At 41.4% G+C, this 9,475-nt stretch overlaps 1 protein-coding gene across 1 annotated transcript in view; it reads left to right on the top strand.

Moving 5' to 3' along the window:
* The first annotated feature begins 2,149 nt into the window (after positions 1 to 2,149).
* FMN1 (formin 1) overlaps positions 2,150 to 9,475 on the top strand; it is a 403,234-nt gene continuing 395,908 nt past the window's right edge. The window contains exon 1 of the mRNA XM_008058355.1: positions 2,150 to 3,995. Coding sequence (XP_008056546.1) covers positions 2,150 to 3,995 — 1,846 coding nt within the window. The remainder of the gene's footprint in view (positions 3,996 to 9,475) is intronic.

Raw genomic sequence — 9,475 nt, 5'->3', positions numbered from 1 at the left:
ACAGAATCTGAAAGTTTTCAACACTTCTCCCCCAACATCACACACTTCTCCTAATCCTAGAAAATTGAGGTGATAAGAGAAGCTAAAACAGAATAATGCTTAAAGATAGAGGAGAGCATCCCATTTTTCCACAGCTCAAAATAGCACATCTCTTGCTTCTCTCCAACTTCTCTGAGAATTCATAAATTGAACTCTTAATGCTTAGTGCTTAGCATTGTGCACAGTGGATATTGTGGATATTTCAGTTGCTTTTATTATTGATTATTGTAAGCCACACAATAAAAGACCAGCCCCCAAGTGGATTCTTGGACATATACAGGAAGTTTGTACCAGTAATTATTAGGTATCAATACATCTGTGCATCTTTAGGAAATGCCAGCAATAAGTATTTTAGAAAGGGTTTAAAACATAATTACTTGGATGAAAATAGTCCCATATACAATTGTGAAAGTATTTCTCTCCTGGCCTGTCATCTCTTCTGTGATTCCCTTCTCAGTGCCCTTCTAGCCCTGTCTATGAATACTCAAGGCCTGTCACTTCTGGGTTGACCAGATGTCTGCATTATTTTTTACCTTCATTTAATTACTCTTAAAGGAGTTTTCTTCAAGGAGTTTTGTGACAAAACTTTTCCTCCTTTCTCTCTTCTTTCACTCGAATTTTACTTTTAGGTAGCTTTTTTCCTATTTGGAACCAGCTAGGAAAAAAATGAGGAAAGTAATTTGCTGAAAACATCAATGGTTAATAGATAGTTATTATCATTTCCAAGAGGGTTTCTTTTAAGTAAGGAAGACTTGGAAGACTGGGCAATATCTTAACTTAAGAAATAAAAATATATATATAATATGAAACTCTGAGCCCCACATTTGTGTGGGGGAATGTTAGTTACAGAGACATTTCTAAGATTCCTCAAATTACACAAGGAAGCAACGACCTTCACTATTTATGTGACATTTCAGCCACTTCTGTGGTGAAGTCATTGAAAATCCACATAGGGCCAGAAATAGCTTACCAATTTTTTGCTTTTTCTCTACTATTCCATTTGGCCTCAAATAGGCAACAAGTGGGAAAAAGAAGACAGTATTAATGAAAAAAAATTGATTAAGATTCCTGAGTTGCTTATTCAAACTTCAAACTTTTAAATTTAAATGTTCACCTTTGACTCCAAATTTTTGGCCTGAAACTTTTCCCTCACACTGTGCCTTAAGTTAAATAGATAATTTTTTTTAATTTAATTTAATTTAATTTAATTTAATTTTTTTTTTTTGAGTTGGAGTCTCACTCTGTCGCCCAGACTGGAGTGCAGTGGCCGCTCCCGGCCACCGCAGCCTCGACCTGCTGGGCTCCATTGATCCTTCCTCCTCAGCCTTCCAAGTAGCCAGAATTACAGGCATGCGCTACCACGCCCAGCTGATTTTTTGATTTATTGGAGAGATGAGGTCTCGCTGCCCAGGTGGGTCTCGAACCCGCGGGCTCAGGCAATCCACTCACCTCAGCCTCCCAAAGGCACAGGATTACAGGCTGAGCCACCGAGCCCAGCTTTAAATAGATAATTAATCTCAAATATTGGTGCTTTTTGGAGAGTCTAAAGACTTTAATTTAATTCTTTGCAAAGTAATCCAAACATGAGTTATTTAAACAGCTATGTTTTCTAAGGATCTCCAAGCCTCCTCAAGTCAGGATTTCTGAGAGTTTTGACAGCTCTGTTTTATAGAACATAAATTGAGGCCTGAAGAAGTTGAAAGACTCGATCTAGGTTGCACAGCGAGTTCCCATTTACGGAAAGAGGACTTTTGTCCTGTGGCTAAAATTCTCTCCCACCTCTTAGTTGTGGAAAAGCTCTACTATTCAGAGTGGGGTAGGAGTGGGGAAGGAGTTGAGGTCAGGCTGTTGGATGATGCCTTGTGTTGTTGAGGTCAGCCAGAGAGAAAGGATAATTCATGGTTATGCTTTGATTTATGTTGGTGTGTGATTTATGCACTCTGCTAGACAAGCTGCTTTCTTCCCTGTTCCTCTAACAGGCAGTCTCACTCCTGGAGATGACTGTCAGCTGCTTTCTCTGCGTAGCCACCATCACATGCCTCACCACTGGAGCCTGGGAAGCCTGACCACAGAGCAGTATCTTCAAGGCATGAATAATTAGGTAGGCATAATGGAAGGCACTCATTGCACCCTACGATTGCATAAGCCCATTACTGAACTCTGCTACATCAGCTTCTGTCTTCCAAAGGGGGAAGTCAGAGGATTTTCATACAAGGGCACTGTAACTCTAGACCGATCCAATAAAGGTTTTCATAGCTGCTACCAAGTCAGGGAGGGGCCAGACATCATCAGCCTCAGCCAGGAGCCGGACGAACATCCAGGCGACATATTTTTCAAGCAGACTCCCACGAAAGACATTCTAACCGAGCTGTACAAACTCACAACAGAGAGGGAGAGACTGCTGGCCAATCTGCTGAGCTCAGACCACATCCTGGGGGTTACGATGGGGAGCCAGGAAGGGAAGCTGCGGGAGCTGTCCGTGAGCCTGGCCTCGGAGGATGACTGTTTCCAGAATGCTGGTGACTGGTGGGGAGAGCTCCCCGTGGGCTCTCTAAATAAGAGGAGCACCCACGGGAACAAAAAGCCCCGGAGGTTTGGTGGAAGGAGAGAGAGCACTGGGGCTCTCCCACAGAAGAAGACAAGAAGAAAAGGGCGTGGGGTCCGGGAACCAGCTCTCCAGATGAGCAAGGACCAGATATGCTCTAGCAACTCCCTTCCTCTTTCTAGAACAAGGCCTAATCTTTGGCTACTAGAGGAGAGGGGAAACTTGCTCCCCAATGGGGCACTTGCCTCTTCCTTGCAGAGGAGAGAGAGCTGCCCCCCAGATATCTCCAGGACACCAGACAGAGACCTTGGCTTTGGGAGCCATGAAACAGCATCTGAGGACACTAGGCTTGGAAGAGGAGTGCTGCTCCCTGACTGTACCTCCACAGAGGCAGGAGATGATGGCCTTCAGGGGCCACCAAGCAGACTGAGGCATCAGCAGACAGACTTTCCTGAAAGTCGCCAGGATCCCGAGAAGCATCCAGAGGCAGAGAGAGACAGGACAGAGAAGTCGACTGAGAGAACTTGCAAGAAGAAACATGTCTCTGAGGTGGTGGCCAAAGTCCAGGATCTGTCCTCTCAGGTACAAAGAGTTGTGAAAACACATCCTAAGGGGGTGGAGGGGATTGCCATCTGCCCACCAGCCCAAAGTGAGTTTTTTCCCAAAGCTGACTTGTTTTCCCTCCCAGAAACTGAGGCTGGGGCTTGTGGTTCCAGGCGGCGGGGTAAGGAGCAGCAAGGGGACAGATCATTGCAATCGTTGGCCAGGGAAACAGCCTCCATTTCTAGTACGTTGTCCGGCACTGAGGGGGCTGTGAACAAGGTTCTCCTGAAGGTGATAGAGAGTGAGAAATTAGATGAAACCACTGAGGGGAAAAGGCTGGGCTTCCCCCTCAGCACGAGAGCCCCCCATGCCCTCCGGGAAACAAGAGGCAAGAGGAAGTCTGGGCCTCCCCTGAGTAGCCACAAGTCCTTGTTTCTGGATCTGCCCCATGGTGTAAGTCCTGGCTCCTCACAACCCAGAGGAGATAAGAAGAGGCCTTCTCCCCCAGCCCCGGCAGCTCTCAGCATGGTATTTAATAATTCATCTCTTCAGTCCAGCACACGCAAACGGGCATCACCTGTTTCCTCACCCCTATCTCCAAGGATCCCCAGCCCTCAGCAGCATCACAGGATCCTCCGGCTCTCTCCACTACCTGGTGAGAGGGAAGCTGCTGTTAATGACTCTCCTGGTAGAAAGAACTGTGTCCTCTCTGGGTCCCCCTCTGCTGACACCTTGGAGCCCCCAGCCTCTGCAAAGGTCACGGAGACCAAAGGAGCCAGCTCGGCCTCCCTCAGAGCAGGCCAACCTTTGGAAAAGAGCTCAAGGTCAGGGAAGACCACAGCTCGGCCCCAGCACCAGTCACCTCCAGGTTAGTCCTTGTTTAAGATGCTTTAAGTTTGTTCTTGGGTGATTCAATAACTATCAATCTGCGGGTGCTATTTAGAGACTATATGGTTGCCTCACATAGGGACTCTCAAAGGAAACGGGAGCAGGCAGAGAGAAGTAGCAACTTGTCCCTGCCTTTGATGCTTGTACTGGATAATTGGCCCCTTGACCTAAATTCTGCTGTTTCTGATGCTGTAGTTGTTCTAGGGATTCTCTAAGTAGAAACACAAAAGCACACTATCTTTGCTCATCTGTCTGCAGCTAGAGATTCTTTGTTTTTAGTAATCACCTCTGTAAGTGTCATTATTTTATGACAAAAACATTTCTTTTTTCCAGAAGAATTTAGTCTAATTGGAAGAAACTTGGTTCAGATTTTCTTTCTTTTGCTCTATTTTTTAATTCCCCAAATAATATGAGGCAATTATTTCCTCTGAAGTTATGTTTTCCTTATGCGTTACTTCTGTTATTGGTTCAGCATAATTTCTTATATCAAAGGTGCTAAAGAGCCCATTTCACTTGTGTACTTTCTGCAACTTAAAATTTTACATGAAAATAATTTCGGGGCTTCAATAAAACTGAAAAGAACAGTGTATAAGAAGTGCCACTCCTGTATTCATGACATTTCCTAGGCTAGTGTGACCAGATGCTCAAGGTTTTGTATGTCATTGTGTAGGTAATATGTTCTTTTCAGTGATCCTTCAACAGCATGCGGTCAATGCTTTGTCTAGGGAATAGTTTGTAATATGATATATGGTCTCTTAAAAATTAAAGGAAACATCATGCACAATTTTAAAGATAAAAATGTCTATCGAGGAAAAGAGGAGTTTCAAAAGCTTTTCTGATTATTTTGAATTTGTGACATTTAATCAATTTCTCAAAATCACTGATCCAGGGGGTGCATTTTTTTTTTTTTAATGTGGTAGATGCTTTTCATCTTGTTTTGCAATATGTCAATCTTAGTTGGGTAAGACTTGCTACTGTCATAACCAATCTGCTTCACCAGAAAAGTCACAGATTTTATGTCATGTATCATAGAACCCTAGTGATGAAAAGTCTCCCTGTGGATGCTGGGGACTTGGGCATACTTGGTGAGGAGGCTCTCTGGAATTATTAGGTGAGAGACTTCTGGAGATATGGGTGTGGAACAACTACCTTAATTCCAAAGGCTCTTTTTAGAAATCGCTCCAGATTCTAGAATTGTATGCCACTTCCCCAGTCTAGCAACTGTGCATTAAATATGTTGATCTCTAGAAAATCCTTTTTTCCCCTGATTTAGGATCATATTCTTATTTTGTTGTCCTTTTTCTATACGAAAAATATTATAAAAACTCTACTATATCTGGGTCAAGGCAGGCACACAGAGAACATTCAGTTTCCATTGATGATTCACCATGAGCCCACTGAGGAACAACTTGAATGGATGATCACTTTCCCTTAGTTTCTCTAAGCAGGTGTTCATAACTATTCCCTTTACCTTAACCTCAGCCTTCCACTGGCATCCTCAGCAGCACTTTCAGGAGCCAATCATAAGAATGGTGGAAATTCCTGACGGGGTGACTTCCTGTGCTTCTAACCTTGTAAATGAAGGGGTTGGAAAGGGGAAGGAGAGGAGTGGGAGAGGACTTTTTTTCTGACATGGACAACTTCTGTTATGCGGAGACCTTCCCTGGGGCAATCAAACATTGTCTCTTAGTGGCCCTTCTTTGAAAGGCATGAGGGAGGGAATTCTCCAAATGGTATCTTTGTGCTGTATCTTGTGTATCTTGTCCCCTTTACTCTCTTTACTTTCCCTTTTCTATAGCTGAATCTACTTTATATTCTGGATCCTTTGGTGACTTCCTGCAGCTGTGGGCCCATACAGGGAGAATTTTCCTGCTGCCAGCTATCTTTGTCTTTCCCTTTATTTCTCCTCCCACCCATTCCCAGCAGAGGCCTCAGACTACCGCCAGCAGCCCAGAAGGAGGGATGAATAATTCATTTACCGTCACCATACAGTGGCTGTTTATCTGAATCCAACTCCCACCTTTCCTCCCATGTTAGCTATTAGCCAGGTAGAGTTTATGGTCTGTGGACATTCATTTCCTGTGGAAATAACATCTAGGTATTTTATTGAAGTGATGTGACTAAGATTATCGAAAGTTCTCGTTAAACTGCTTAAGTAAGAGATTAAGTCTAGCAAAAGTAATCAGATTTGTTTCCAGTTGGAAGACTCTTTAGTGTACAGGCAAGTAGTAACTCTCAGGAAACAGTGAAATCTTCTTCTTACAAGACCCAGCAGTTAAAGCCAACATTAGCATCCATACAGGAAGTAGCATAAAAGTGTCACAGAAGCTATTGATCCACCATCTATTGGTTTTTAAAAATTTCCTAACTTTTTCATTTCAAGAACTGTTCACAGGAATCGCTTACCTGGTGGTGTTACAATTGAATAGAGATTATACAAACAATACATGGTCACCAGGTTTGTCTTCTCATGACTCCTCCCTCTACCAGCCTGGGATCTGATTTTGTAATATTTTATTTTGAGGACGGAGACTGCTGTAGGATGTTCCCAAGCCTTTGTGGAGTGTGGCGTTTCCTCAAATCTTGAGGGACTCTGGTTGTACTAACCTACATAGCAGTATCCTTGGAGCTTAGTGCCAGAATTCCTTTCTATTTTGCTCACTTTCCTTTACCTTTAGTCCAAAGTAGACCTTTTCAATGCCAGAAGAGTCAGATAGAACTTGGCTCACCATACTCAGGAAATGTCCAGTCTATTTAGTGTGCTCTTGAGTAATCTCATGATCACTTTCCTTTAATTGAGGTCACTGAGATTATCATGGAAGCATATGCCCTAGGCATAATTCTTCTTGATATTGAGAATCATTTGGTCAATTATGTGCCCTCAAAAGATATAATTAATGAAAACTGATTAAAGGTGTAGAGGTATACATGTGATAGATTTTATTGTTTCTAATGCTACTGTCAGAATTTTAATTTCTCTCTGGACATGCATTATGGGGAGTAGATGTAAACTCTTCTCATATTAATATTGAGGTTTAATGTAATTCCAGTAAAATTTTAAAGAAGCCTCACAACATTAATGGACATATGCAGCCACTTAAGATTGCTACCAAAAGTATGCAGTGTATAGAAAGTTATCTAAAATTAACGTTAAGAGGGAAAGTTGGACTCAAAATTGCATATTATACCCATATGAGCAAATGTAGGTATAAAATTGACAGGAAGTATGTTGCTATGCACTTTTGAGAAAGCAACAGTGTCATAAAACTGTATGTAAATATGTCCCAGCAATCCCACTGTTGGGAATTTAGCTTACATACATATATACACCCATAAGAATATATGCATGAAGGTGTTTATTGTAGCATTGTTTTTAGTGGCATAAACAGTTGGAAAAAATGTAAATGTCCATGAATAAATAAAGGGTTAAATGAATGTATGTAGACTTGTATAATATGAGGGTGTTCAGAGTGTTGATCTCGATATATATCTGTCGGGTTGCAAAGTAATATATAGAACACTCTCAGTTTTTGTAAAACAAGTATTATCCCTCTCCATATATGACTATATGTTTGGCATGGGTTCAACTATCATGGGCAGGTATGAAAAAAGACTGGCAAGGCTGTTCACTTTCCTTATTGAGGGGCAGGGCAGTGGAGGTGGGGAATGAGCTAAAGAGAAAGGATACAGAAGCATTCATCTTTTTTCTTTATGTATTTGTGCATTGTTTTTTGGTTGTGGCTAATGTGTCACTTTTATGATTCTTCAAGAGCGAGTTAACTACCTTTATTTTTTAAGAACAAAACCAAATACACCACCTAGAGTGGTTGTGCAGGGAGGGGACTGTGAAGAATTATAGCTAAACCCTGCTTTTCTGTATTTTTTCTGTGTCCTTTAGTGAGATAAGAAGGTCAGCACTGAGAATCCAGCATTGCTACAAAGGAAAATGTTGTTTGCTAGAGAACTGTAACAGCAATGCCCAGGAAGGACTAGTCTAGGAGGTAGGATTAGATGGGAATAGAGCGCAATCTAGAAACCGACAAAAAAAAAAGCAATTCAGAGAGGATCCTGGATTAAACAGAGTCCTGACAAGAAACAGACGACCCCCAGGCATGAAAGAGTAAGGGACAAAGTGGTCACAGGAACCCAGAGAGGGAAGATTAAGAGAGGCGACCATCTGCCGGGAACAGCAGTTTGTGGTAGAGACACCTAGCAGAGAAGATGCAGTGGGGATAAATATACTGGCCTCACTCCTTTGATCTTCTTCGTGTAAACCTCCTCTAAGTGAACCATTCGGAAGGCAGGTTGTAGGGACGCCAAGCTGGTGGCCGTGGTCCACAAGGCCAGCCTTCCAGGGCCAAGAGCAGGTAGAAAAGGGTGGAGAGTGGATCTAGTGGGGCAGATGGGAGACTCAGTGATGCTGATGAATTGAGTCATGAAGACCAAGACAAGACTGTTGCTTCTAAATACTTTTAGAGAGCTAACTTCAGTAGAATGATTAGTCTGTGAGTAGACTGTTAGAGATGGAAGATGAGTGGGTGATGAGTAAGTAGAAAAAAAAGCAGTTTTTCTTTCCAATGTATTAGTAAATAGATGTAGAAAGAGTGAATGGTATTTTGAAATGGGCAACACAGTAATGAAGAGTATGTGTGTTTGTGTGGTGTTTTGTTATAGAACAGTGGCTATCATAATACTGAATGATTCTTGTAGTATTTTTATATCTTTTTATGTGAACTTTATACTCCTAAATTTAATTAGATTGACTATCTTTTTATTGTTAAATATTAATACATGGAGAAAGTGAACAAATTAGAAGTTCCTGTAATATAATTTTTTGTCCATGAATTCAGAAAAGATTATTTATTTTAAAAAATGTGTATTTAATAATGATTGGTATCCCATTGTGCCTGCTTACTTTTGGTAAAAAGCACAAAGAGAATTTTAAAATATTGTCTCCAGTTACCTCAAATTAAAAATGCTAATAAGCATATGGAATATGAAATAAATTTTCTACCAATGAACAATTTGTATTTTAAGATCTGTTTCCATATAAAATAAATGATGTGTTTTTCTCTCATTTGTTTTGTTTTTTAAAGGGGAATGTGTTTCAAAGGCCAAAACCATAGCCAAGATCTTATGTTTTAAAATCACAAACCAGTTCTATGCATGTGAATTTCTTCCCAGATGAAGGCTGAACTGAGGATAACACCTTCTATTGAATTGTTTCCCATTTGTCTCTTTTCTGTTCTTGGATTCAGAGCACAAGATGTAAAGCAAGGGTGTCAGTCTGTGGCCGTTAGCTATGCACAGCCATCCGAAGTAATTTCAAAGACATGTAGAAATGGCAGAGCTAGCACCACCATTAGAAGTAACAGGCACTGAAAAATCTAAAAGAGAAAACCTTTTTAATATAAATAAATATTAAATTTTAAACAAAAATCTATTGGAATGTCTGTTCAC

Source organism: Carlito syrichta, unplaced genomic scaffold (genome assembly GCF_000164805.1).
Source record: "Carlito syrichta isolate Samal-C Ts95f unplaced genomic scaffold, Tarsius_syrichta-2.0.1 Scaffold303307, whole genome shotgun sequence".
NCBI lineage: Eukaryota > Metazoa > Chordata > Mammalia > Primates > Tarsiidae > Carlito > Carlito syrichta.
This window is presented reverse-complemented; position numbering and strand designations above follow the sequence as displayed.